At 45.3% G+C, this 27,662-nt stretch overlaps 3 protein-coding genes across 7 annotated transcripts; 2 read left to right on the top strand and 1 right to left on the bottom strand.

Moving 5' to 3' along the window:
• The first annotated feature begins 925 nt into the window (after nucleotides 1-925).
• On the top strand, nucleotides 926-6,554 carry zmp:0000001267 (b(0,+)-type amino acid transporter 1). The gene is made up of 6 exons (XM_056425629.1): nucleotides 926-1,624; nucleotides 4,060-4,193; nucleotides 5,550-5,679; nucleotides 5,763-5,887; nucleotides 5,975-6,062; nucleotides 6,166-6,554. Exons 1-6 carry the CDS (start codon nucleotides 926-928, stop codon nucleotides 6,394-6,396), a joined length of 1,407 nt encoding a protein of 468 aa, XP_056281604.1. The 3' UTR covers nucleotides 6,397-6,554.
• A 908-nt stretch (nucleotides 6,555-7,462) lies between these two features.
• On the bottom strand, nucleotides 7,463-11,063 carry adprs (ADP-ribosylserine hydrolase). The gene is made up of 6 exons (XM_056425630.1): nucleotides 10,691-11,063; nucleotides 10,144-10,240; nucleotides 9,815-10,022; nucleotides 9,406-9,593; nucleotides 9,200-9,300; nucleotides 7,463-8,309 (listed from the first exon to the last, which is right to left on the bottom strand). The coding sequence occupies exons 1-6, from the start codon at nucleotides 10,878-10,880 to the stop codon at nucleotides 7,915-7,917; spliced, it is 1,179 nt and encodes a 392-aa protein (XP_056281605.1). The 5' UTR covers nucleotides 10,881-11,063; the 3' UTR covers nucleotides 7,463-7,914.
• A 514-nt stretch (nucleotides 11,064-11,577) lies between these two features.
• On the top strand, nucleotides 11,578-27,424 carry LOC130201014 (zinc finger MYM-type protein 4-like). Of its 5 annotated transcripts, XM_056425627.1 has the most exons (20): nucleotides 11,579-12,227; nucleotides 15,127-15,973; nucleotides 16,517-16,569; nucleotides 16,660-16,809; nucleotides 17,064-17,127; nucleotides 18,518-18,699; nucleotides 18,881-19,005; nucleotides 19,693-19,915; nucleotides 20,028-20,243; nucleotides 20,363-20,513; nucleotides 20,714-20,829; nucleotides 20,936-21,265; nucleotides 21,383-21,533; nucleotides 22,460-22,635; nucleotides 22,761-22,941; nucleotides 23,884-23,997; nucleotides 24,097-24,140; nucleotides 24,363-24,495; nucleotides 25,080-25,592; nucleotides 25,846-27,424. In XM_056425627.1, exons 1-20 carry the CDS (start codon nucleotides 12,186-12,188, stop codon nucleotides 25,851-25,853), a joined length of 3,819 nt encoding a protein of 1,272 aa, XP_056281602.1. In that variant the 5' UTR covers nucleotides 11,579-12,185; the 3' UTR covers nucleotides 25,854-27,424. The 5 variants fall into 5 exon arrangements, with proteins under 5 accessions (XP_056281600.1, XP_056281602.1, XP_056281601.1 ...); XM_056425625.1 differs by having other exon boundaries at nucleotides 11,578-12,227; nucleotides 16,517-16,809; nucleotides 20,031-20,243; XM_056425626.1 differs by having other exon boundaries at nucleotides 16,517-16,809; nucleotides 18,566-18,699.
• Nucleotides 27,425-27,662: the final 238 nt, after the last annotated feature.

The raw sequence follows: 27,662 nt of genomic DNA, 5'->3' as shown, positions 1-27,662 counted from the left end.
TGACTAACGTTGGTGGTTATCGAGGCGTCATCGTTTACAAATACAAACTGAGATCGATCTGATAAATAGGATTTAATCCAACTTAGTGCGATGCCTGAAATGCCAATCGACTGATGGTCAATAGTGTCGAACGCAGCACTAAGGTTTAACAAGACCAGTTCAGAGATGAGTAAAGAGATGATTCACTCTTTTGTGACCAAGAGAGGGAATCACTGATACACAATGACTTTTCATGTTTCCCAAACTTAACCCTCTCCCATCACTCTGGTGGGTCAGAGTGACACGAGAGAGTTAAGTTAAATATGAATATATACACTCAATTGGGGAACATGTCTGGTCAGTTGAGTAGGGCCGTCATAATTGGCCAAACGTGGCATTCAAATGTTTACTCTCTAAAAACACACAGCTTCAAACTAATTGAACATCCTTTTTTGCGCATTATCTGTTTTTTGTCTTTGACTGTTCAAGTATTAACTGAACATTTGAAAATCTTTGTTGACAGACCACAATTGACATTACAAATAACAGGACTGTTAAAATCAGGGAGAACATATGTTCTGTATTTGATGCATGCCTTGTTAATAATTGAAAGACAAGCAGAAGAATCTCAGCATATGTCTTACACTGCCAGAGCAATAACCTCGGAACAAGATTTTTTTTAACGATTTTATTTTTTAGATAAACTTATGTCAAATGACACGGATTTGGAAACTAACTCATAAATATCAAGGAAACTTTGCTGTAAAAAGGGAAAACAAGAAGATAGCATGAAGTTCTGAGCAAAGTCCTTGGTCTAGTGGCTATTAAAGGGTTAATTTACTTCCTGTATAACTTCAACATTACCCAACAGCAGTTGCTCCAGGCATATCTCTTTGTATCTAGTGTTCACTCTGAATGCCGGTCAAGACTCAGCAGCTCTCAAACGATGGAAAGTGACACACAGAAACTCAACCTGAAGAGGGAAGTGGGGATCATAGGAGCGGTGTCCTTCATTGCTGGAACCATGATAGGATCCGGGATTTTCACATCGCCCCAGTTTGTGTTGTCTGCCATCGGCAGCTCCGGGGCCAGCTTTATAATATGGACTTGCTGTGGATTGATAGCCATGCTTGCGGGTCTCTGCTATGCCGAACTGGGCACAGTCATACCGGAGTCTGGAGCAGAATACATCTATATACTGCGGACAGCAGGGAGAGTGGTGGCCTTTATGTTTGTCTTCAGCTTCATTATTGTCATGAGGCCTGCCAGTGCCACAGGAATTGCCCTGAGTTTGGCTGAATACGTCGTGGCTCCCTTTTACAGCGGATGCACCCCTCCACAAGCCGCGGTGAAGTGCGCGGCCGCGACGGCTATCTTGGTGGTGGCCTTAGTCAACTGTCTCAGTGTCCGCTTGGCCACCGCCATCCAGGTGGTTTCCATGGTCGTCAAACTGCTGGCACTGGTTGTGATCATTTTGGGAGGGGCCGTGATGCTTTTCCAGGGACACACTAAGAACTTTGATAACTCCTTTGAGGGAACAAATGCTGATATCAGCTCCATTGGCATTGCTTTCTATCAGGGCTTGTGGTCCTACGATGGGTGGAACACTTTGAATTTTGTAACCGAGGAGCTGAAGCACCCAGAAGTAAGAGTTTACTGTTCACTAATACTCATCTGTTTAAGAAGACATGTATGCTGTTGGCAAATAGAAAGAAAATATATAATTATGCATGAACTGTAGATGTAATTAAGATCGTAAATCTTTCCTTTATCACTCTATATAACAGTGATCATATCCAGATAAGGCAGGGGTGTCCAATCTTTTTGCAACGTGGGCCAAATGTGATAAAGTAAAGATGCCCGGGGGCCAATCGTTCTTTAGACATTTTTTTAACCACAAAAGTTTCATCAAAATACACTGTTATAAAACAATTTATTTTTACTGTCACAATTACTTTTATTTTTTAAATAACAATGTAACCACATATAATATAATATAACCAAGTATGTCTTTCATTCAGTCAGATAACAATGAACAAACTGTATATAGAATACCTTACATTTCTATGAGTTAAATAACGTTGCTTAATGAACATTTTAAACAGGAGTTATAAGTAATGCAAAGTGGTCTGTTATCATTACACTTTAAAACTAATTTTGCCCTTATCTTTTACTAGATCTTTTCAGAAAAGCAATAGCTTGTGTGTTGTGTCACATCTACAGGTTTTTCACTGCTAATGACATATGTTACCATTCAACACACTTCACATTTCGCGTATTGTCGCTGCAATCAACCTGTTTTGCACTGAATACATTTTCAAGATAATAACAATAAAGTGCAACCTGCGAAAAACTAAACAAAATAAGATCAAATATTTGGGAATAAAGAGTGTTAGTTACACTGCATATATTTTCAAAATAACCGCCTCCAGTGACCCAGCGGACGATACAAGATTACGCAGGGCAGATGTGTCCCATCGGTCACAGGCGTCACTACGTGACACAAGGACACTCAGGGTGGCAATTATGCCCTAAAATAATGACAAAGGTGTGTGCCTGCCAGTGTTAATAGCAGGTGGATGTTTGCACATCACACAGATGGTTGTTAATCACCATTTCTGTAGATCTGGTCTGTATATTTTGTGATTTGAAGTTTAAATGGATGATTTAATTTAAACAATGAGTGTAGATGGTCACGGTCTGTTCCATTTTCTTTTCTTTTCCAAGAAGACATTTTATTACAAACATCTCAAAAATAAATATCCTCTTAATCAGGCACGTGCACAGACATTTTGGGGGGCAGGTGCTCAAACCAAAAAAAAAGGCACCTATCGGCAAAATGATTTTTATATTGATCGCTGTAACTTGAAGTTAGCAAGTAATTAAAACACATTGTGTCGTGAGAAGACATGAGAGCTAAACAAAATGAAATGTTTTCTATTAACAATTACAATTAGTTTTTATTTACAAAATGATAGGAGCGAAAAATGCCATATAATAAACAACTTACTAACCTTAACCGCTCGGTCATGCCGTGAAATATCAAACCTCTGTAAAAAAAGTTATAAAGCCTCAGTCTGATATTTCCCGGAATGATCTCACTCTGGCTTAGTTATTACAAGTGTTGTTTTTTTCTTGCGTTTACTTATTTCACCCTCTGGAATGCTCAAACAAGATTGATCTTTGTCAAACTGGAACAGACAAAACTAGAACGGGCACTCGGTAGAGCGCATATCTTTGCATATCACAAGATTGGGCATTGAATTATGAACATTTTGGCATTAGTTGCATGCCAATTGGATGAAAATTGACATGGTAAAAAGAAGATGTTGACCTTTTCATGACCTTGACCTTTGACCCGATCGATCCCCGGATAATAACCAATCATCCCACCAAATTTCATGCGATTCGGTTTAATACTTTTTGAGTTCTGCTAGTAACACGCATACAAATTAATAAATTAATAAATACACGGCGATCAAAACATAACCTTCCGCATTTTCAATGCGAAGGTAACAAAGAGAAACATATCACATAAAACAATGTGGTACAAGCATGTCGGGGCGAAATTCTCACAAGAACTCAAATAAATGCCCCGTCGTATATCAAAACACATTTGGGGGGACTTGATGACAGAGAGAGTCATTTTTATTCTTAAATGCTGATGAATGAAAAAAAAGGGGCTCCAGCAGAAAGGGAACTTTTCTCATCCAGGGCAAAAGGACTGGTGCTTGAGCACCACTAGGGGTCTATCTGTGCACGTGCCTGCTCTTAATCCTTTTTAAGTTATTGAGAATTATGACACTTATTCGCCAGCTTCAGCCAAGACATTGGGAGGAGACGAGCTGCAACGTTTGTGCTTTTTTTCTTTATTTGTGACGTTTCTTATACTGTTGCTTTATTTGGGAAATGTTTGGGGCCAAACATTGAAAATATATTTGCGTAGAAAGCATTCAAATAGTACCAATGTCAATAAATGTGTTCAACCTGAAAGTCGATGCATTTTTCCTGTGTCAGTAGTTTCCGTTGTGTGAGCTCAAACACATTAACCGGAACATAACAACTCTGGTTTTCCTCCAGGTGAATCTTCCTCGGGCTGTTGTGATTGCCATTTCTCTGGTGACTGGCTTATATCTGCTGGTGAATGTGAGCTACCTGACGGTGTTGACGCCGAGAGAGCTCATGTCCTCCAGCGCAGTCGCAGTAACCTGGGGGTAAGACAGCACCTGATTCAATTCAGTTTATTTGGTATAGCCCAATATCACAAATTACAAATTTGCCTCAGGGGGCTTTACAATCTGTTCACATCCGACATCCCTGTCCCAGGACCTCACTCCGAATCAGGAACAACTCCCAAGAAATAAAAAAAAAGGTGTGAAAACTTCAGGAGAGCAACAGAGGAGGATCCCTCTCAGGATGGACAGAAGCAATAGATGTCATGTGACCAGAAGGAATCATTACAGAGTAACAACACATTCAATGAGTATGACAGAGTGTATGAAAAGTTGGTAGTAGGCATGGACCACGATCCAGACCTCCATGATCCATCAGGCAGATGGAGGTAGAGAGGAGGAGTGGGTGGGGCATCAGCAGGGCCATGGCATCAGACCCAGCCAGGTCCAACGGACCCTATGAGACGTGAAGTCACAAGGACTCCGGAGAGAAAGCAGAGTTAGTAATGTGCAACAGAGAGATGAAAATGCATCCATAAGTAGAGAAAGGGGGGGGGGGGCAATATCAGATCGGTCAAGTACGCAAAGGCGCGAAGTAACACAAGTGGCATTACGCATCGTTGATTATTTTCATGCATGCGTACCTGCGTACCAGTTATGTGCACCCCTGGATATGATGGTGCATCACCAATCGAGGCTTTGTAGCTTAAGAGAAGAATTTTAAAAGTGATTCTCGATTTTACAGGGAGCCAGTGCAGAGCAGCTAATGCAGGAGTGATGTGATCTCTTTTCTTAGTTTTAGTGAGAACACGAGCTGCAGCATTCTGGATCAACTGGAGGGACCTAAGAGACTTATTAGAGCAGCCTGATAATAAGGAGTTGCAGTAATCCAGTCTAAAAGTAACAAACCCGTGAACCAATTTTTCTGCAACTTTTTGAGACAAGATGTACATAGATGAAAAAAAGCAGTCCTTGAGATTTAGCTTCACGTGGGAGTTGAAGGACAAGTCCTGATCAAAGATAACGCCTGATGTCACGGACTCTGAGAGGCTCATAGTTTGACGGTGCCAGACAGTCGTGTCAGAGTTCACACAGCTTCTTCTGAATCTTCAAAAATCTTCACACCGCTTCTTCCACATGTGCAGCAGTGCTCCCTGAGACTTGAATGTCCACCCTGTCATCGAGCTTACCATGCATTTACTAGAATAGTTAATTATACACTTCACGGGAACACAGTTAAATGTCAGTTAATATGAGAACATTTATAAATTAATAACCTTTGTGAACTGAGAGAAAAAGAAAACCTGACTAATGTATCCAAGCCCTGTGATACACTTGAAAAATTGGAGCGGGTGCGGTTGCAGCTTCTTGTGAGGATGTCGCCCTTCCTTCCCACAGGAATAAGGTGCTGGGGAGCTGGGGCTGGATCATGTCCGTGGCCGCGGCGTTGTCGGCTTTCGGGTCCCTGAATGGAACGTTCTTCAGCGGCGGCCGCGTGTGCTTCGTCGCCGCCAGGGAAGGACACATGGTGAGAGGCCCTTCTTGTGAGTAGAGCGTCCAGCACGGGACCGCTGACCCCGCGTTTCACCCAGACCCCTGTTCGCTTTGTAGCCAGATATTCTGGCCATGGCTCACATCCACAGGCTGACTCCATCTCCGGCCCTCATCTTCACCACCGTCGTCTCCCTGCTGGTGCTGATCCCCGGAGACTTCCAGAGCATCGTCAACTTTTTCAGGTGAGTGAGATGTTGTGCAAGTCGACGAATCTTCTGCAAAACTGTTTGTATTGGCCTGACACTCCTCCTCTTCGATGCTGTCGTCAGTTTCACCGCCTGGTTTTTCTACGGCATCACCCTGTCCGGACTTATCTATCTCAAGATCAAGAAGCCGGAGCTCCCCAGGCCGTACAGGGTGAGTGTTAACATCCACTCTCATCGTAAGAAGAAGAAAAAAAGTCTCTTTTTTTTCCAACACTGGAGAATCACCTTGTTTCTGTCCCTTCCCGTCTCCACAGGTTCCCATCATACTCCCCATACTGGTCATCATTGTTGCAGTATTCCTCGTGCTGGCACCCATCATTGACGATCCTCAGATTGAATACCTCTATGTGACTTTATTTATCTTAAGCGGAGCTATAGTTTATGTACCCTTCATCCATTACAAGCTCTGCGGGGGGCTGTTGACCAAGTTGACAGTGTTCCTGCAGCTGTTCTTGGAGGTCGCGCCCGCAGAGAAGAACTTGTGATTCGGGCAGAAAAAGGGAAACATTGCATTTTACATTTAATATGAACCGAGCGTTGCCTCCTGTTTCTCAGTAATACGATGCGCTTTTAACACCACCGGTATTTGCAGATGATCTTAATCACATGTGAAAAATATATATGAATAAAAACTGCAACGTTACTGCTGACTGTCGTACAGAAAACCAGGTTCCAAATAAAAGATGCAGTGGGTTCGGAAAGTATTCAGACCCCTTTACATGTTTCACTCTTTGTTTCATTGCAGCCATTTGTGAAAATCAAAAAAGTTCTCATTTACTCTGACATGCACTGTGAGGTCTTATATAGACAGGTGTGTGCCTTTCCTCAAGTCCAATCAGTTTATCTAAACACAGCTGGACTCCAATGAAGGAGCACACCCCTCTCAAGGAGGAGCAGAAGAAATGGACAGCATGTGAGTTAAATATGAGCGTCAGTCACAGCAAAGGGTCTGAATACTTATGTCCATGTGATATTTCAGTTTTTCTTTTTTAATAAATTTGCAAAAATGTCCACATCTGTTTTCTGTCAAGATGGGGTACTGAGTGAACATTGAGAAATCAAATTAACTTTTTTTGATTTTAGCAAATACCTGCAATGAAACAGTGAAAGATTTAAAGGGGTCTGAATACTTTCCGTACCCACTGTAGATACATGTACTTGAAATACATGTTGCAACAAAACGGAAACGGGGTTGTATAACAATGTTCCACTTTATTTTGTTTTCTTGAATGGTCAGACATATTGGATTCGGGGCAGACCTGGAGGAACTGCACAAGATTTAAAACCTGGAGGAAGATTGTTCTGTTCTCCAACACACAGATACCAGCGTGCGGGCTCGTCTCTTTTGGACCATTTACTTTTCATCATCGGGTCGACTACACCTGCAAAACTATTGATATTCCCATCAACCTCACATTTGTGTTGTATTTAGAGTCTGTATGTCTGCAGTTGTGCTGAGCTACAGGATCAGTCATGAGACAACTTGATGGAGCTTGCATTCCTGACAGATTAGATTTCTGGAGTCTTAAATAAAAAAGAAACTTGTACAGGTTACGTGAATACAAAAAAAAAAGTTTATTAAATAGTTGTTATCCACCAAAAACATGAAACAAGACATGGCCAATTCAAAGTGCAACTTTCACATGACAAAGGATTGTTCAACACAGAGCGGGCAAGGGGGGGGAGAGAGTGTGAGCGTGTGTGTGTGTGTGTGTGTGTATTCAGAACACATTTCTGTCTGACAGTTTTCACTCAGTCAATCTGCTGTTTCTTGTTTGTTAGCTTCACTATCCTGTTACCTGATAATTTTAGCAGTTTTATTTAGTTCATTAAAAATATTGATAATAATTATAGAGCCGTTTCGATTACTAAAATAATGTTGCAATGTTGAGATAGTCTCCCGTAATAACCAGTTCCCATTTAACCACCAAAGTCCAAAAAACAATAAAAGGTATTAAGTGTGTTCAAGAGGCCTTTTCCCCCCTCTATATCCGGCTGAAGATTCATTCAGCTCGGGCTTTCCTCTCAAAGCCGTTAGAAGCGCTGGATCGGCTTTCAGCTGCTTCTTCGCAGCGCCGCTCCCCCGTCCCACTGCCGCCGCCCCCCTGGAGCGACCGGCGGTACAGCATGTGGATGCGGCCCGCGTTCACGTCTGCATCCTCCGCCCCCTCGCAGCACCGAATCCACGACTGAGGGACGGCCTCGATGCCGTAGTGGGCCCCGGCGATGGCCCCCGCCATGCAGGCGATGGTGTCGGTGTCCCCTCCCAGGGCCAGGCTGTACGCCATCGTCCTCTCCAGGCCGCCGTAGTTTGCCGGGAGGCATTCTCTGGGCTGCAGGCAGTGGAGGACGCAGAAGATGGCTGTGGGGACCGAGTGGAGCGCCGCAATGCCGTTACCTGGGAGGACGGACGGGGACAGAGTTACGAGAAGCTTGGGGGATTTAGATAAGAGCGTGAGCTGTCCATAGGGCAAACATGTTCAATAAACATATCTGGGTTCATTGAGGCTGCAACACAGAAAACAGTTCCATCACACATGTTGGAACAATCCAATAACTCAGTCCACAATTTAAATCTTTAACTTAATAAGAGCAGCGAGACGTCGAAAACTACAAAATGGGAGTTTTCAAGATCCCCAATGAAGAAATGGAGCTCCATCCTGTGGTTATGAACAGTTGGTTAATCAACGAGTTGATTAAATAACTATTTTGAATGGACAAAACACGAAATGTGAATAAGTCAACTTGGGCTACAGGGAACATACGGGTGACATTTCTCATCTTTTAAAGACGGAGGATAAATTGTTCAAATCATTGTCAGATTAATGTCCTAGAGCACAGGTGTCAAACATAAGGCCTGCGGGCCAAATCCGGCCTGCCGCGTCATTTTATGTGGCCCCTGACAGCTTGAAAAGACACACGATCACCATTTCATAAAGAAATTTAAGAGAAATATCCTGTGCTTTTATTTTGAAGGTTTCAAATTAAATGGATTTCTATGAGCGAAATGGTCTTATGTACAATATTTATACACTCAAATAAACAATAATCAAATGCAAAGAGTTATTTCACAATATGCTCGGGAGTAGTTTATACGTTTTATACGTTTCAATTACAACCCTTTGAGGGTGGCCATGATGCTGATGTGGCCCATGGTGAAAATGAATTTGACACCCCTGTCCTAGAGAGTTATAATAAAAATAGAGGACTGGAGGGACAGCAAAGGATGGATAGGTATTAAAAAACATTAATGAAAAGTTAAAAAGTCCAAGATGAACATATACTGACCCAGCTCAGAAATGACCTCCTCGATGCTGACCTTGCTCCGGTCCATCAGGTCTCTAACTCTGTGGAGGCGCTCGCAGAACGGCTTCTCGGCTTCTTTCAGGCTGGATGAAAATGCAGTGTTAAAGAAAAATATACACGAGTAGATAAAATATGCCAAATGAACATCCGGTGACATCTCGGCCCTCTTAGAGCCGGACGGTACTCACATTCTGGCATCGTTGCGCGTCTCCTCATTGCCCTCCACTACCTCCATCTCCGTGATGAGCCTGCTCATGAACTGCTGGGGCTTGTCTATGGCCCCCTGCAGCGAGAGGTGAACGGCCAGCGCCTGCAGCACTGCCCCGTTATAACCCAGAGAGCAGGAGTGGGTCAGCATGGCACCCTGACGGGCGCACTGGAGAGGACGAAGGAAAGACATCAGAAAACACAAAGTCTGCATCCGACAAGTCAGGGTCCTGGTGATGTGGGACTTGACATGGCATACGGGCAACTTCTAGGCTCATTTGTTAGATGTATTGTTTACTATTCATGAGAAATGAGAATTTAACTTAATCGGCTGAATGTTTCTCACGCAGAATTACCCCCCCCCCCTCCCCATGGATGCCCACTGCTCACCCTTTTCACATCAGCCGGATCGGGGAAAGCCAGCGCGAAGGGAGCCGCCCTCATGGCTCCCCCATTGCCAAACGAACCTCGACCATTAAACTGGTCCTTGGCCGGCTGGTACACGTCACTGAGATGAGGGGAGGACAGCTTCTTCAACACCTGGATCACTCCAGAGCCGTAGCCACGACCCGGGGACATACTGTACTCCTTAGCGAACCTAGAGGGGTGAGACACACCAGATTCAGTTGGCGTGTAAGTGCTACCGCTCCACACTCCTCTCACAAGCCTTCAGAACAGAGAAGGTGTGGGTGTCGACAGCGTGGGCGTCACACAAATACCTGCGAGCCATATCCTGCTCATCGAAGCCGGCACGGGTGAGTAGAGACTGGACTACACAGCGGGCCATCGCGGTGTCGTCACTGTACTCAAGGATACCTAACGCACACACACACGCACACACACACAGGCATAGAAACACAACAGCTTGCATCACTAGAGTTTACGCACTGTCTGTAAATTGGAGACATCAATACATTCGTTGGTGGCTTGTCAAGTAAAGAGTGTATGCCATTTTTCAACTGATGTTAAAGGGAAACGTGAGTTTCCTGAGTTTTAAAAAGCGGACACCTGTGGAGATCCTTCTGGGTACAACATGTTCCTATTACTTTGATGGAAGGTGTGGTAGAATAATGACGACAGGATGTTTAAGTGGTGGTAAGTCCTCTATGCAATACCATGAACCCCACATTAACATCAGGTGTCTTGCGTAATGACAGGCGTGATTTTAGGACCTAACGTTTGACGTGCAACGCATCTCTCAGTACCCCCCTGTCGTGCGGGAACGTGATGTCATGTTCCGGCATGACATCCCGTCCTTTCACTGACCGTTCCCTTTGGTCTCGTCGTCCAGGTTGCTGAGGTGCTGCAGCACGCTCTCCATGGGCACCTCCTCCGCGCCTTCAAACTCTCCGCCGACGCAATCTCCCAGCACCGCCGCGACCAGCGCTCCTCTAAACCGGGACAAAGACGACGGGCCCCCCGCCGCCGCCGCCGCTCTCGCCGCCGCCATCGCCATTCATTCGCCGGTGGAGAGACTTCTCGATGCACGCCTATGAGAACAGTCCGCGGGTCAGCCGACCAGACTGTCGCACAGGGAGATGAAAGGGAGCGACGAGAACAACAACAACAAATGCTAATCCCGCTCTGCCGTTTCCTGATAAACGTTTCGATGGCCCTTTGACCCCGGAGGAGAGCGTCGGGATGGCGCACATAGAAATGCGCGCATGTAGAGTGGGCTTCCGTCTGCAGACCGGCTGCTCCGGGTCGTCTATAAAGGGAATGCGTTCAGTGCCACATGCGACCAACTGTGTGTACATTAGATTATTATTGGTGCCAGGTGTTTACAATCAGTAGCCGGGCACGCGTAGAGTGTTTTGGTATTTCGCTCCCACCAAACTCACTCTTCTAATGCCCGCAGTCTGCTGCAGCGTGCGCACATAGCCTCATACTTACGGTACGGCCGCGCGCGTGTTGAGCTCGCCCCCTGCTGGAGTGGAGCCGTGCAGGACGAGGGATGGCTCTCCCCGTTAAATAGATTAATAATGTAGAATAGTGGGAAATGTAGGACGAAGTGCAGCAGTAGTGGTCTAATAAAAATATGAATGGATTTAACTGCAGGTATTTTCTAATCACTTCCAATTCAAATAGGATTGACACATGTAACCCATTAAAAGTATCTGAATAATCGGGTAACATCTAGATTAGATTAGATAATCCTTTATTAGTCCTTCAGTGGGGACATTTCATTATCACAGGAGCGGGTGCACATTAGAGAAGTAATACAAGATCAAAATAAAACACAATAACAATATAGTAAATACTAATACTAAATATACAGAGGAAACTAAATATATATATATAAGGCATTGTATCTAATTCAATTCGGTATATTTTGTATAGCCTAATATCACAAATTACCAATTTTGCCATTCTGTACACTTAGGGTTATGTTTTTGCTGCTTATGTCTGTGATGTAAATTATGTATTGGTTGATTGAGACCGGTTTGTCAGATGGGAAATCATATGGATCATGTGATTGTTGCTCATAAAGCACAGTGCAGCCATGACACAACAAGCCCCCTGGCGGTTGTTCATTGCCACTTCCGCGGATATTCAAAACAGAAATTACCGTAATGACGCTGATATAGCAGGGCGTATTTTTCTGGAGACGACATTTGAAAAAGCGGTGTTAGTAATGTGGTGGTCTACATGCGAGGACTGGAAGAGTAAAAGTCACCAGGCATTTTCTAAAAGGAGACCACGCTTGTAACAAGATCATTATCAATTTACCAGGAGCAACACACCATCACAACTTCCTCCCATGTCGGAAGCAAAAGACGGAGAAGAGCCACCCAAAAATACGGTAACACTATGTCTTCCCCACCTTCTTCGTTGTCTTTATATGTAAAGGACGAAGTGGATATATTGACAGACATTCCATATATGGCGTATTCTGTTTTAATTAGTGCATAACGTTAATCTCTGAACCGTTATGCTTTCACTAGTTTAGATTAAGTCCTTATTCCACGAGAGAGACTGGTCCTCTTCCACGGAGCCCGCCATGTTGCACCGCCATGTTTCTACAGCACCCCACACAGGACAAACTATAGATGTAAGGCTCTAAACGAGCCGTTGAGGTTTTTACACTGAAGGGTCTGCATCGTCTTCATAAATGCATCGGTTGGAAGCCAAAAATAAAGGTTATTGAGTGGTGGCTGATGTTGTGAGTAGTTTGACAACCCCAATGTTGACAAATGGGAGATCCTACTAATTTAGCGCAACGGAGCGTAAACAAATGCAAAAATACAAAACGAAAGTGGGACAAGCGGCCTTTCTTTAATATAAATCGCCAATGAAGGACAAATGTTGTTAGTGTGACGCCAAAGTTGTCAGTTTCAACCTAAACTCGAAGGCCACCGTAGGTTCTTCTTACAGCGCTCTCGGGCAGAAATGCACCGTTTGTTTCAACTCCCAACCTCACCGCTAGATGACGCTAAAGGCTAATTTATATGTCTCGTGTTTCTCACGTTTCCAAAGTAAGTTATATATTTAAAAAATTAGAAGGTGTAACTTGTGTGACAGTTGCTTCCACGGCCCTTCCACACCGTCTCCTCACGGCAGCATCCTGGTTGTTGATGACGTTAACGCAAATTGCGAGACGTTACTTGATTCACAACCGGAGAAGGGAGTTTGGGAGCAAAGCGTCTCGAGCGTAATAAAAACATGGCGGAGTCGGAAGAATTTAGACTTAAACGGTTAAAGGTAAGAATTAGAACATATTATAATTAAAGCAAGCCGGGCGCTACACTAAATATGCTCAACTGACATACATATCTAGTCACTGGGCCAGCTAACGGAGCTAACGGTAGCTCGCTAGCCCAACGTAACGACCAAGGCTGTTAAGCACTGATGGGCGACAAGAAGCCTCTATAATCCTGACGTGTGTTACTGTGGACACATATTCCATAGGATAGATAAACCCCGAGAGCATATCTACTAATCCAGCCCGCAGCTGTTGCAGGTTGAGAGCAATACGTGGCTGTGTCATCGAATTGAATGTTGGCATGCGAGTCACTGAGTTGCATGTGATGTGAACTTAAAAGCAAATCCTAAGAGGTCTTGCTTGATTACTTGGTATGCCAGGACACCACTGACTCACACATGGGGTTTGGTGGGATGCCTTCTCCATCCCGGATACGTGGCGACTGTGGGTCAGTGATTTGGTGGTTCAATCCCTACCCTAGTCGAGGTGTCCTTGAGCAAGACACTCAACCCCTGTCTTCGGTATATGGATGTATCATGATTGCAAGTCACTTTGTATAGAAGCGCCAGCTAAATGTAATGTAATTTACAGATTTATGTGTCATTATAATCCATAATCATGGCAAGATATTGATAACACACGTTAGAGTTTGTGTCACCAGTTCCCTTCAAGGAGAGATACTCCTCTCACACTCGTAACAGTAGGACGGGGAACATGCGTTCTTCCTTTCCAGGTCAACATTACAACACACTGCCTACTGACACTAGATTAAGGTGATGTGTGTGTATAGCACTGTCACTTCTGTGTTATTACTTATGTGATGGTGATGGTTTGAATGTGGAAAATTACGTTGCTCTTGGAGGCTGTGTGTGGAGTGTATTGTTGGGCAACTCGTGTCAGCAGTGGATCCTGCACTGTAATCCATTAAGGTGAAGATGGAAAAGAGCAATAATGTATGTGGTTACATCCACGGTGTGCTTATCTTTCAATCGCCCAGTGCTTAATACAAACACACATTGGAACTGAAAAACCCAGTTGGGATGTACACATGTCCCTGCCTGTGTCCCGCTCAAGTTGGGTCCAAGACGAAGAGTTAAAGACCGTCACACAGAAATCGTATGGTTCTTTAAGAAAAAATAAATAAATGCAGAGTTGGGCTATGATATAAAACAGGAATGGCACGGTGAACTTATAGATTTCTAATTAAGAGGAACGGATGATGATGGTGTACACATTGGTATCTGGGACTCGCTTCTATGGGATCAGGGGTCGGTGTCTATGGGTATAAATATAGAGAACTGGATCTGAACTGAGATCATTTTAAATCGGTGTCGAAACACTGAATCAATATATGAAGTTTATTCTATACAGGGTTCGTACTGTCATGGAAAACCTGGAAAAGTCATGGAATTTAAAAATTATTATTTCCAGGCCTGGAAAAGCCCTTAAAAAAAGTTGTCCCAAAAGTTCTGGAAAAGTCATGGAAATTTGCATTTACACAGTTTGATTAAAAGAATACATATGTATATAGTATATACATATGTATGTTTAAGGTATACTCATGTATACACCAAGAATTCACATAATGTTTGGTCATGGAAATTTGGTTTAAAGTCATGTAAATCTATTGGTCAACATGTGTATGAACCCTGTCTATATTTCACCTGAAATAATAAAATACAACATTGAGTAAATAGATCATGGTAAATAAGTGTTTGTCTGAATAGATAGGTTTTTAGTTTACATTTAAAACAGTTTCAAAAAATGGAAACAGGTGATACGGTGTCTTTATTCCTCAAATGGGGCCGAGTAAAGAACTGTGTGACTTGTTTTCTAAACATTTGAAGATATAGCTGCATCTATAATATTTAAAGTTGAGGTAACAGTTTCTCAATAATTCATATTGTGTTACTTTGACACTTTGAGGTATTAAGCAGTTATTTTGTTTGACAGTGATGAATAGAAGCTCTAACCCTCACATCTTCTTCTTCCCTTCCAGCAAAAGGAGCGCCTGTCCAGAGTGTTTGACAAAGTGATGGGGCTTGGGGACTTTGCCGACGCGTCCAGAGGCTCTGCCAGCTCTTCCCGGAGCGGAGGTCAGGACGAGACAACGGGAGCAGACAAAACCTCAGGAGCAGGGGAACACCAACCGGTGAAAGAGGAGGAACCCAACGGCGGTAGTAAAGTAGAAAAGACGGACAAGCCGATGGGAGAGTCCTCCATTCCTCACAGTTCCTCCCCTTCCACTGTCCCACCCTCCTCGGTTACCGTGGGAACTAATGAAAGAGGAGGGAGTGGAGGGGCCGCATGTGATGACACACTAGATAGCCTTCCTGTGTTTGGGCCGGAGAAGGAGGAGAAGGTTGAACAAGAAGATGATGATGATGATGATGTTGAGGCAATAAAGGAAGACTGTGAGTTTGACAATCGACTGGCCCCGGTGCTCGATGGTGATGAAATACCAAAAAAAGCGGTCCAAGCAAGAGTTGGAAACAACGCAACTCCAGACAAACCCTCTGCCCTTCAGCCCAGAGAGGAGGAGGAGGAGCAAGAGGAGGAGGAGGAAGAAGAACAAGAAGATGATGATGATTATCTTGAGGACAAAAGGAAAGACGTTGAATATGCAAAGAATTGCATTCATGCAAAGAAAACAAACGAAGACATGCACCATAAATTACCAGAAGACGTGGATCGTGCCAATCGAGGCAACAGCGCCACTCCAGGCAAACCCTCTGCCCTTCAGCCCATAGAGGAGGAGGAGGAGAAGAAGCAAGAGAGGGGAGGGAGCACAGACTCTGCTAACACCTCCCACTCCTCCAAGGACCACACACCTGAGAACAGCCAAGGTAAAGAGAGCTGCATGCACATGAGCATTTAGACAGTCGTAAAGGACAAGATTGATCACTCACTCGGACCATGTTTTTCATTAAGTTCGTAGCAACGTGTTTCTGGTAGGAGTTGGATAATATTTGATGGGATGGAAGTGCTAATAAACAGCACATTGCCACAGCTTTTTACTGTTGAGGCACAGAGCAGCCATCTTGGATTTTTAAAGTCTGGCTTAGTGTGGGTCGTCCCAACTTGTGTGTGTGTGTGTGTGTGTACTCGGTCCGCCTCCACAGCTCAAATGGAATGCAGCACATAAGTCGTGATATCTTGGCCTCTAAGTCAGTGTTGACAATTGTGAAGGGGCAGTGTAAATGGAGAGACAGAGAGAGAGAGTGAGTGAGAGAGAGACAGCGAGAGAGAAAGAGAGAGCTCTGACTCACTGTTCTGCATCTGCATAATAATCCTATTTAGTGGGATTTCGCCTTGTTTGTTTAGTTCCTCTCCATTATATTCTATATCATGTATTCTAGTTACGGTTTCCTCTTCTACCTTTCTGCCAGGTGGAAGCATCCTGACCCAGGTGGAGGACACTGAGGACAGCCAGGAGGGAGAGGTCGGGCTCTGGGAAGATTGTCATGCAACTGCAATTCTTAAATCTTTGAACCGCCGGTTGGTAATTCTGAATACTCTCTCGTCATCTCAGAGGTCAGAGGCGGCGCCGATGGAGGACAGTAATCCCCCGTTGTCGGCTCCAATCAATATTAAAGACGAGCCCATCGACGAGGGCTACGACAACGCGTTACTGCCTCAGAGCTCCATCAGACAGATCAAAGAGGAGCTGGAGAATCAGGAGGTGGGTGTGGGCGGGGAAAGTTATGAACATGCATCTTCTGTATATGTCCATCCCCAGGTGTAGATTGAATGACATATTTGAATTGGAGCCGCTGACGGCTCAGACTGTGTGCTGATTGTAGAATGTTTTCATAGCAATATCGAAGCTATTCTTGTTGTCTTCAAATCAATCATTTTACTATATGACCTACAGCAGTTCTGCCTGGAAAGGCCCAATTAACCAATTAAGCCCAACCAGATGTGTGCTCATTTCAGGAGGAGCTGCGGATCAGCTCCGTCTACTCCGTAGGTGGAGGGAACACCTTTACGTCCCCTACCGGTGAGCTAGGTTGATTTTCATTGCTTTGGTAGCGTTCATCTTGTGCCCGGTGCAAGATGATAATAAAGAGACAACAGCAGGAAACTAACGTGGGTTTGTTGGTCCAAGTCTGTGGCTTCAGATCGGCAGAAACGGGAAACGCTGTGGGCAGTTTGGCTCCTGCCGGCGTGAGCTATTGGGTTAGTTAAAGAACCCGTCCAGTGACGACTATGAATAAATACTCTCTGCTTTCAACTTCTGTTGGTCACACTCATGTTTTAGCTTTTGGAATATTTTTATATTGTAAAAATAAAAATATCAGGCCAAAACTCACACATCTACATTATCTTCTATTCTGGCACTAAAATCCTCCTGTGAAGTTGGATCGGTTAGCAGGACAAATATCCGACAACTTCCATCCATCCCGAGGCGTTCACAGGCCAGCTGGGAGACGTAATCCCTCCAGCGTGTCCTGGGTCTTCTCATCCACCCCCGCCGCCTTGTCACCAAGGAGCTTTTTAACAACCTCAGCGGCCTCTGCCAGGGATATTGGTGCTCCCCAAGTCCCTCTAGAGGGGACATGTTGACCCCTCCCTCCGACTCCAAGAAGGCCGGATACTCTGAACTGCGGTTTGGTGCATGAGCACAAACAACAGTCAGAGCCTTACTCCCCGCAACCCGCAGGGAGGCGCAAACTCCAACACAGCAGCGCTCAGCCGGGGGCTCATGAGTATCCCCTCTCCCGCCCGGCGCCTCTCACCCTGGGCAACTCCAGACAAGAACAGAGTCCTACAACTTGATCAACTTTAATGTGAATCTGCAGGAAAGCTCTGAAATCAGGATGACTTGACACACGTTTCGGTTCCCCTGCATTGTTAAGTGTGTCAAGTTTGTTTAGCTTAGCTGAAATAGTCATGATTCCCTCGGTAATATCGATTTCATATTGCTGTGAAAATATCTCTGTCAAACAAATGCAGTTATTCAAATTTCTTGCCAAAAACATTTTTTTACAAGATGACATTCAAACGCATCAGGATAACGTGATGGTTTACCCTTTCCCAATATCATGTTTCACTAGATGGAGCTTGAACGCATCATAAATAATGTAGCTCAATGCAACCTTTGTTAGCATTAGCTGTTTGCTAAATGCTTGTGGAAGTGGGCAAGTCACCCCGGCCTGATTGGTAACCAGTAGATCTTTTTAATATTAGACATTTTGACAACTCCAAGCTTTAAGTGTACCTTAAGTGTTACTAAATACTGCATTCATTTAAGATATTCCAGTTTGGGGGCAGTGGTATTGCACAATAGAGCCCTTGTTTGTACATACACATGTGTGTTTATTATTAAAAGTATTCAAGAAATATAATTTATTCTTCTTTACCAACTTGTCCCCTCTCATCCAATCAAGTTCCAGCAGCAGCCCAAGCTCCCACTCAGACGGCCATTTGTATCCCAGGTCGAGGCGCCGTCCTCCAAGCCATGAGTCTCAGACCACCGGCCCCTCTTCCACTACCAGCCCTGGTCACAGCACCCCCACGCCCACCTCCGCCCTCCGTTCCTGGGAGCGTTCGCTGCAGTGGCTGCTCGAAGGTACCGGTACCTCGACATAGACATGTTATGAAGGAACAACTGTTATTAATGTCAAAGGTTTAAGCGTAACACCATTCAATGTTCCATTGAATCAGATCTGTTCATCACACGATTGGCATATATTAATACAGCTTTTAATGGAGGGTTGTAATGTTTTTCGTGGTTGTGTAAATGGCCGTAGGTTCTGCTGAAAGGCCAAACGGCGTTCCAGAGAAAAGGCTCGACGCAGCTCTTCTGCTCCACGGTCTGTCTGACCGGCCACCTGCCCACAGCCGGCAAGAACAAAGCATGTTTCCAGTGCAACAGGTGCATCTTTTTTTTTTTTTCACTTGACAATAGTGTGAACTTGTTGTTGTGTATTTTATTCAGTCAATCAAATACAATACAATATTTTTCTATATAATATACAAAACAGAAAGACTGAAAAGGTATAGGTAGAAGCAAAACATGCTTATATATTCCTATCCTAAATTATTATCAAATATATCAGAAAATGTATATAAAATAAAGAAAAATAACAAAGAAAATAAATATTAAAACAAAAATATATATATATATACACACGCATACATCTTCCATATAAATACATTTCAATCACACTTATAACCCTCAATTGTTTTATTGATAATCCTAATAAACTTAAGTCCAGCTTTCGTTTAGCTTGTGTGAGTCGTATTCATTGTAGCACATTAAAAACCCTCTGCCCACCGTGTTGTGTTTTTCTGCTTTTAAAGCAAAGCTAAGTTTATTTTAGGTGATTCTCGGTTGCCGTAGTAATTCTAAGTTTCTCTATATTCATAAAGTTTTCCGCATGACTTCTTAAGCTTTGTAGTAAACTTGGGGTCCCTGTTGCCTCGATGCATTTAAGCTTGAACGCATAATGGGGGGAAAAAACATAAATTTTTAACTCGATACTTAACTTTTCGCCCCCTCTTGCCACTTGTGTCTGTTCCATCCCTTAACCCTCCTGGCTACCGCCTTAACTCTCTACAGGGAGATCCTTCAGCCCAGGGACATGATCACCATTCCAGGAGACAACAGCACCTTCATCAACTTCTGTGGCCAGTTCTGTCTCTCCGTCTTCAGACAGAAGAAGAAACCGTCCGACAAGATCCCCGATAAAACGGTGGAGAATAAAGCAGAGAAGCCGCCTGAGAAACCAGCGGAGCAGCCACCTGACAGACCCATTTGCAGCGTCTGCAGAGTCTCTAATCGGGTAAGAGACATGACTGTTGGTCCAGATGCCCGATGAGCCACGTCAGCGGGAATCGCCCTGGTTTCTCTACGTCTTCATTCTCCGGTCTCATTCTCCTGTCTTCTCCTCACAGCAGATTGAGCACGAGGTCACCCATCAAGGTCGTCTGCACAAACTCTGCAGTGACGCGTGCTTCGTAACGTGGCGCAAGATGCGGCACCTGGCGATGAACTGCTGCGAAGGCTGCGGACTCTACTGCAGCAACAGCTCCGGCGCCTGTCAGACGCTCACCATCGACAGGTCCCAGCTCAACTTCTGTGGTCCCACCTGCATCAACACCTACAAACGGGTATGTGGAAAATATATATATATTTAAATGTCATCTAGGATGGTTTCTTTTTTAAAATAAGGATGACGGGAACATTTTAGCCAGTGGTTCCTTGAATAGCCACATGTGATTTTGCACAGGATTGCAGAAAGACCTCCGAGTGTGCCAACTGTCACAAAATGGCGATCGTGGCTTTCACCTTCATGGAACGAGACCAACGGGGCAAAGTCCAGCTGTACTGTTCATCTTCTTGTGTGGAACGCAGTCGACCACCGAAACACGTCCTCGATGGTAAGGCGACGCACACACACCAACACACACCAACACACACGTGCCAAGTTTAGAACTTGTAATCACTTAGTGACCACAGCCGCCTCTCAACTGTTGCGCAACAATTTCCCCTCGAGTTGAAGTGTTCCTCTTGCCGTACTTTGTATTTTTGCAAAAGCATGCTTCATTGTTATTTATGACACTGGTGGTCTGGTCCGTAGGTACTGCGTTCCCCTGCTGCCTGTGCAAGGTGTCGGCTGTTCCTCAGTACCATCTGGCCATGGTGGACGGCACCATTCGTAACTTCTGCTCCTACGACTGCGTTTGCACATACAGGGTAACGGCACCGATAGCACGCCAACCAAGTGATTGCCGAGTGCTCATCTGTCAGCTTAAGCCTCGTCGTCCTGTCGTTTTGAACACTGCTGTTATTTCTCTCACAGAAGTCCGGGATCGCCTCTCAGTCGGACCTCATCAATGGAGCCTCCATCCTCAGGGACGCCGCCAAACCAGCGAGCTCAGTCCCTCCCGTCCCTCAGGACCACCCATCTTCAGCCCCCTACCAGGCCCCCCATCACAGTCATACCTCAGCGCCCCCACTGGCGCCTCCCTACCCAGCCATCTCCTCCCCCTCTGTCCCCGGGAAAGCCAGACCACCTGCTGGTAAGACCCTGAAACCAGCGGAGGGCGACGAGCTCACCGACGTCACCAAGCTGACCTGCCATCAGTGCAGCAAGCAGTTCAAAGTGACGCCGCTGCTCTTCAGTCTCCAAGTAAGGAACACGGCTCTCGTGCCGACTCCTACATACTGGTACTTGACCCTATAACTCTAATGCACGGCGAATGCAACGTATCAGGATCATGATTTCAATGCTCCTGTTTTCTTTCAGGGTCAGATCTCCATGTTCTGCAGCAAGGCGTGCTGTGAGCAGTACAAAACCCAGAAGAATATCCTGATCATGTGCGAGTTCTGTAAACAGGAGAAAGTGCTCTTTGACACCATCAGCTACAACCAACAGGACCTGATCTTCTGCAGTGAAAGTGAGTCGACGTGTTCCTTCTCCTTTAGCTTCTCCTCTGCATTGTTGTCCCCGTCACATCTTTGAAAGAATTACTGCCATAAAGGGATAGTTTGGATATTTTGAAGTGGGACTTCTCCACGACAGTGTATCTAGAGTAAATGGCGGTCGACAAGCCCCCAGTTTGGAGAAACGGAAGAATAGTAGCATGAGAGCAAAGCAAAGATACCACAGATAACAAGAAAGTCAATATCAGTTTAAATGTACATTGTTTCTATAATATTTACACACACGGAGAACTGAAGCTACTATCTCCATCTATGCTCTCTTCAAAGATACAACACTCCATTGACAAAAAAATAAAATGTGCCTTGCTGCTGGTCTACCGCTGCCTCGATCAGTGAGTTAGTTAGTTAGTGTTTTGGGGTGACTAACTAACCCTTTTTAAAACGCCAAAGTTACACAACAACACACGCTAGGAAGCTGCACTAAACGGATCAACAGATCACTGCTGCATTGTGGGATTGGATAAGTATAACGACGTAAAACACACCTCATTCACACTAAAACACACAGTCTGTGCACATCCGTGCGTGTGTGACTCGTACAGGGTTCGTACGGTCATGGAAAACCTGGAAAGGGAATGGAATTTTAAAATGGTTATTTCCAGGCCTGGAAAAGTCAGCGAAAAAATATGTAATCCCAAAAGTTTTGGATATATTGTTCTATATGTTATATTCATATGCTCGTTTTCACAGCATGATTAAAAGAATAAACATTTATATAAATATTTAGAAATTTCGTTTAAAGTCCTGTAAATCCATTTGTCAGCATGAGTCTGGACCCGGCTCGTCGTTCCGCTCGCTGTGAGCCAAACGGAGCTAACGGTCACTTTGACCTCCCGTACTTCTTTAGATGAATAATAGACATGTCCGTGCTCTGTTCCAGGCTGTAAGCAGCTTTATAAACACGAGCTGACGTCTCGTAACAAGGATCATTCTTGGCGTCCCTGCACCTACTGCACCGGCGTCAGCCAGAAGATGCTGCACAGCCACTACGGAGGCAAGATGGAGGAGTTCTGTCGACCCCACTGCATGTCCCAGTACACGGTGCTCTTCTACGGGGTAAGGAGACGGCTGTCCCATCACACGGCACGCGGTTAGCCGTTGGTGCCGCACTGTGTGTTCAACAAGATGATGTGTTGGTGTTTATAACTTCCTCCATCTTCTCCTCCTCCTCTCTCTTCCAGATGGGTCGGTGTGATGGTTGTCGGAAACAGGGCTACATGGCTGAGAAGCTGCAGTGTTTGGGTTCAGTCCGTAATTTCTGCCACCTGCCCTGCTTGCTGCAGTACTGCTTCCTGCATTTTGAGACGAGCCAACCCCCCGCCAGCAGCAACGGTGCCGGAACGGCCCCGCAAACACCGTTTGGTAAATTGCGTTCCCGCATCGCCGTTACGCCGTAGGGGAAGCAGAGCAGGGCGGAAGGGAACCCATGTGACCTCACAAAACATGTTTCGTTTGGCCTTAATTAAAACACGCAAACGGGAGTTCTGACAATTTCAGACAAATGTGTCGCGGCGTAAACTGACGACGTAACTGCAACTTGAGTCTGTAATTATCGCGCGTTTTGTTTAATTCGCGACCACAGCGGCAAATATGAATTTACTTTGTTTACGTGCCAGTTACGATCAGGAGTGAAGGTTGAAAGTTGAAAAGATCAATATCTAATTTCACAGCAGTTTACGACTCAGACATCGTTGTCATCCAAGGACATCAGAGCTCTCTTTTAAAAAAAGTGAGGCACATCGGGTCCATTTTTTAAAAAAGATTGAAGTATTTTACAAACTCTGCTCTTCTGTGTCTCTGGAACTGTTCGTGTGGTTTGATCAACGTGATTGTCGGCAACCAAAAGAAACGACCGACCGCCATCAGATTCTGATTTAAAGCCTGTTGAAGTCACTCAAGAACTCAACGTCGCCCTCTTCAGACCGACTCGTGGCCACTTGAACCCAGCAGCGTCGCTCCATTACGAGGCGCTGGCATGCTGAGTTGTTATTGAGTGCAGGCAGCGTACGCTGCAGGAGGAATGACCTGGACCTCTATCGTCTGACAATGAAACGGCATGTTAGCAACAACACTGTCCACCTTTCTGTATTTATATTCAGCCAATGCCTGCGTGATTCCATCAGTGTAAGTCATTTGCAGTGCGGTTGGTACAGGGGGAAGTTGTGTTTACGTGCACAGACAGCGTTGTGCCTGGTGACGGAGTTCACCCAGTGGGAAGAGACCGGAGGAGGAGGATGAAAGGCAGTCCTCTCGCACAGTAAATGACCAACGCTGCTCTGACCTGGGCGTCTCTCCTCCATCCAGCTCCGGCGCAGCCTCAGCACTCGTCCAAGATGAATCCCGTCATCGCCGATGTCGTGTCGCTGGCCAACGGCTCTGCCAGTCAGCCCAGCGTGTCGGCAGACGCCGCTCTTACCGGTCCGTTATATCAGCAAACGGATGTTCTACATTTATGATATGCTTTACTCCCTGTGGGGTTCAATGCACAGCTGTTACATCTGTATTCCTCTTTTGTAGGAGCACTGCCGACCTCCAACGTTGATGGGAAGAACCTAGACCATGTACGTTCTGTGTGTGTGTGTGTGTGTGTGTGTCTTAGCATAACGTATAACTCGAGGTCTTCCCTCAAATGTTAAAGCTATTGACAAGAACAGTTCTCACAAATGAGTTTCTAAATATCATAATAGGATTTAAGAACTGTTCCGGAATAAAACATCTTGATCCAAAGCAGCATATTCATATATACAACTTACCGGTACTTTATGTTTGATGTCTGTTTCCAGGCCAGCACTCAGACCGACGCCGTGCCAACGCCCCGTCGACGTCAAATGAAGAACAAGTCGGTTCTGTGTCGGCCCTTCACCGTGGACAAGGAGAGCATGTGCCAGCTGCCCGCACCCTGCGATAACTTAACAGGTAACGAGAGAAACAAACAAACAAACACCAGTCGGACCCGTTGGGTAGTTGAGCTCAGGCCGGGTTTAGGCGCCCTGGTTTTTAAATGGTGCAGTTTCCTGACTGTAAAATGCATCCAAATACCCGGTTACACACACACAACAAGCACGATTTTAAATTGATCTTGGGAGATCGTTTTCCTCACATTGTATATCGGCTGTACACACTGTGATGCCGCCGAGTCTCCAGCCTGCTGGGCGAAGCTCTCAAACATCTTCTTGTGTGTCATAGGTCAAACCGAACGGGTCACGACGAGTCTGTGTATGTTTTTATACTTTTCCGATGAGTCATATCAGATTTCAATCAAGAAGCGTCTCCAAAGCAACAAAAAAAACTTTAATCTTAGTGGTTTGTGCTTTTTAAAATTCTCAGTCAAAATGTTTTTAAATGACATGGATGATATTTTACATTTTGATAATTTAAAAAGTGTTAAAGATGAAGCTGGTCAAGACTAACGGTGCTAAATTTTACTATTTTTATGTTTTGTTGGGGGGTTCATTCAGTTATTGGTTGTTCACCACAAGCTGTTTCAATAATTGCACCAGCTCTGCGAGATGGCTCCTCGCAGCCCGACCAGCCGTCTGCGGAGGCGTCCACATCTCCAGCGGCGCCGGCGAAACCTCAGGGAGAAACTCAGCCGCGTACCGGCGTGCCGGCGCGCCTGACCGGGCGCCATTTCCTGGCCATGAGGGAGACCGACTCTGACTGCAAGGTCTGCTCGCAACACAAGAGGAAGAAAGTGGAGGAAGAGGAGCAGGAGGAGATGAAGAAGAAGAAAAGGAAAACAAACACTGGGGAGGAGGAGGAGGAGGAGGAGGAGCCAGGGAGGAAAACGGAAGAAGAGTCGGAGGAGGCGAAGGAGGTGAACTCATGTGAGGGCAAAGAGGCGGAGCTCTCTGAAGCCAAGCCCTGTGAGCAGAGGGGCGGGGCGGCGAGGAGGCGGACGCCGTATTACTGCAAGACGTGTTCAGGGGAGCCGAGCCTCTGCCCCGCGCCCTGCTTTGAACTCTACCACACCAGACTCATCTACAAGTCGGCCCCCCAACCCGACGCACAAGGTGAGCCTCCTGCACGACGCCACACTTTAAATATACGACGAACGACATGAAACGGCCAGCCACTTTAGGCAATACACATAATACTCCCTGGACAAGAGACACTTCAAAGGATCCAAGCTATCCCCTTTGAATGCTGTTCAAACCATCGTAACAACAAGTGCACTGACATGGCCTGATACTCGTGAACCGTTTCCAAGTCGACTCAACTGACTTTCGAGGGTCGAGTTTGTCACCCGCGTGTTTCTCTCCGCAGCCTCCTGACCTCCTGACCTCCTGACGCGAGGAGTCGTCTTCTCCCCAGACCGCCGCGGGCCGAGCTGAAACGACAGGGCCGACCGGCTGTGTTCGCAACACGGCGTCCGTGTCCCTAACCTCCCTCGTGTGTGTGTGGTCGTCTTGTTTGAGCTCAACCCCAAACCTTATGGACGGTAAACGCAGAACACCTGATTGTTGTCACGACGCACCTAAAGGGCGCTTTGGTGTTGTTTCAACTGTCGGTGGCAGTATTTACACGGGTCTTCGAGGCCCTCTCTCTACCTCCAGAGGGTAGTTATTTAGTGAGACGGTGTCGTCGTCTGCAGCCGACGGCCTGACGATCCAGAAGAGACGGATATACTTCCTTAAGTGCTTCGCTGAGCGACACCAGGGTGCTGCAAGCGACAATACCTCATTTATTACCCTGCATGTCATTAAAGATCTGGATCCTGGTGCGTTTGTCAAGTGTCCTAAAACTCCTTCTGTGATATGTTTACTGACTCGTTTCACTTGATTTGTGTACTTTATGTTCATTTTCCGGTGTTACACTTTATTTATGGAGCATTCCCACGCACACGCGTATCTTTATGCCGCCATCACAGCCCTCGATGCGACGTCACTGACCGAAACCTGATGGTTACACTCATTAAGGTCACTTGTGCCTACCTGCTCCCCCAGATGCAGCTCGTGGAGAGAAGGAAACAGAACCGTTGGACACTTTATCATAAGAGGGGTCACGTTGTTAAACCAACTTCTGATGTGTTTTTTTATTTATTTTACAGCAAAACTCATTTATGTTGAAATCCAAACTGAAAATGTGCCCAACGAGAAGCTGAAGGCTCGAGGAGTTTTTTTCCGGGCGACTGCTGCTAGACGTGCTTCTACTTTTGAACGACACACTCGCAAGAACAATCGGTATTAATAATAATAATGTGTGTTACTGTAAGTTCTTGTCAAACTGTCTTTTTTTAAATAAATAAAGAAAAGGGGATCTTTACCCCCATCTAGAAGAATAAATTAAATTAAGATGCGGGAACCGTACCAGATTGAATTCTCCCACTAAGGATCAATTAGCTGGTGTTAAAGCTGCTGGTTGGATGAGGAAAGAGGGCAGTCACACCCAATGGGTGACCTTAGGTGGTGGGTTGACCCGTGCTGCCATGGCGCCCAGAGGAGGAGTTCAATGGAGTAACATCCACCTGTAAGGCGTTGAGACGCAGAGATCTGCACAAGAAGTTCCTTTGCAGCCTGAATGAGGAGAACAGCTTTCAGTGGATGGTCACTTCTCTTCTTTGTACTGTAATGCTACATTTTAATGTTTCTTCTGAATGTGAATTATAAGTTGAATCCCTTGCTGTGCCTCAACGCTGACGTCACCGTCTGCTGGACGCTTGATTTGACGGCCGCCCCGTGAGGCGTCTGACGGTTCACGGTCGACTTCTTTTACATTTCCTGTCTGTTGTAAATTCTGTTATTGCATGTTTTTTTGTGTGTGTTTTTTTATGATGATGACGTGGATCGGATTGAAAGATCCTGTTGCATTGATGCCTCTTTTTTTAAATAAATTGGTCAATATATTAAACGTGTGTGTGTGTGGGGGGTTACCTGCCCAAAGTCCATAACGACTGATCGTTATGCCACTGACACTTTCAATCAACAATCAAAAGCCTTTATTTAGGACTTAAATCGTTTATCCCGGTGCCCAAGCTTCATTTTTAATTAAAGCTAAAGTGTATGAAATAAATAAATAATTCTAGATTTTAAAAAGTGCAAGCAAAGATGCTTTGCTGAGGGGGAGATGATCCACTGGTCTGA

This window comes from Pseudoliparis swirei, chromosome 11 (assembly GCF_029220125.1).
Source record: "Pseudoliparis swirei isolate HS2019 ecotype Mariana Trench chromosome 11, NWPU_hadal_v1, whole genome shotgun sequence".
Taxonomy (NCBI): domain Eukaryota; kingdom Metazoa; phylum Chordata; class Actinopteri; order Perciformes; family Liparidae; genus Pseudoliparis; species Pseudoliparis swirei.
Note: the sequence above shows the minus strand (reverse complement) of the source record. Positions and strands in the feature narration are given on the sequence as shown.

Coding starts and splice junctions, on each gene's coding strand:
- zmp:0000001267 (XM_056425629.1), top strand. CDS start 926: ATGGAAAGTGACACACAGAAACTCAACCTGAAGAGGGAAGTGGGGATC. Junction 5,888..5,974: donor AGCATCGTCAACTTTTTCAG/GTGAGTGAGATG, acceptor TGCTGTCGTCAG/TTTCACCGCCTGGTTTTTCT. Junction 6,063..6,165: donor AGCTCCCCAGGCCGTACAGG/GTGAGTGTTAAC, acceptor CCGTCTCCACAG/GTTCCCATCATACTCCCCAT.
- LOC130201014 (XM_056425623.1), top strand. CDS start 12,186: ATGTCGGAAGCAAAAGACGGAGAAGAGCCACCCAAAAATACG. Junction 16,810..17,063: donor AGGAGCTGGAGAATCAGGAG/GTGGGTGTGGGC, acceptor TGCTCATTTCAG/GAGGAGCTGCGGATCAGCTC. Junction 21,534..22,459: donor CCTGATCTTCTGCAGTGAAA/GTGAGTCGACGT, acceptor GCTCTGTTCCAG/GCTGTAAGCAGCTTTATAAA.
- adprs (XM_056425630.1), bottom strand. CDS start 10,880: ATGGCGATGGCGGCGGCGAGAGCGGCGGCGGCGGCGGGGGGCCCGTCG. Junction 10,241..10,690: donor CGACGAGACCAAAGGGAACG/GTCAGTGAAAGG, acceptor TGTGTGCGTTAG/GTATCCTTGAGTACAGTGAC. Junction 9,594..9,814: donor ATCCGGCTGATGTGAAAAGG/GTGAGCAGTGGG, acceptor CGTCCTCTCCAG/TGCGCCCGTCAGGGTGCCAT.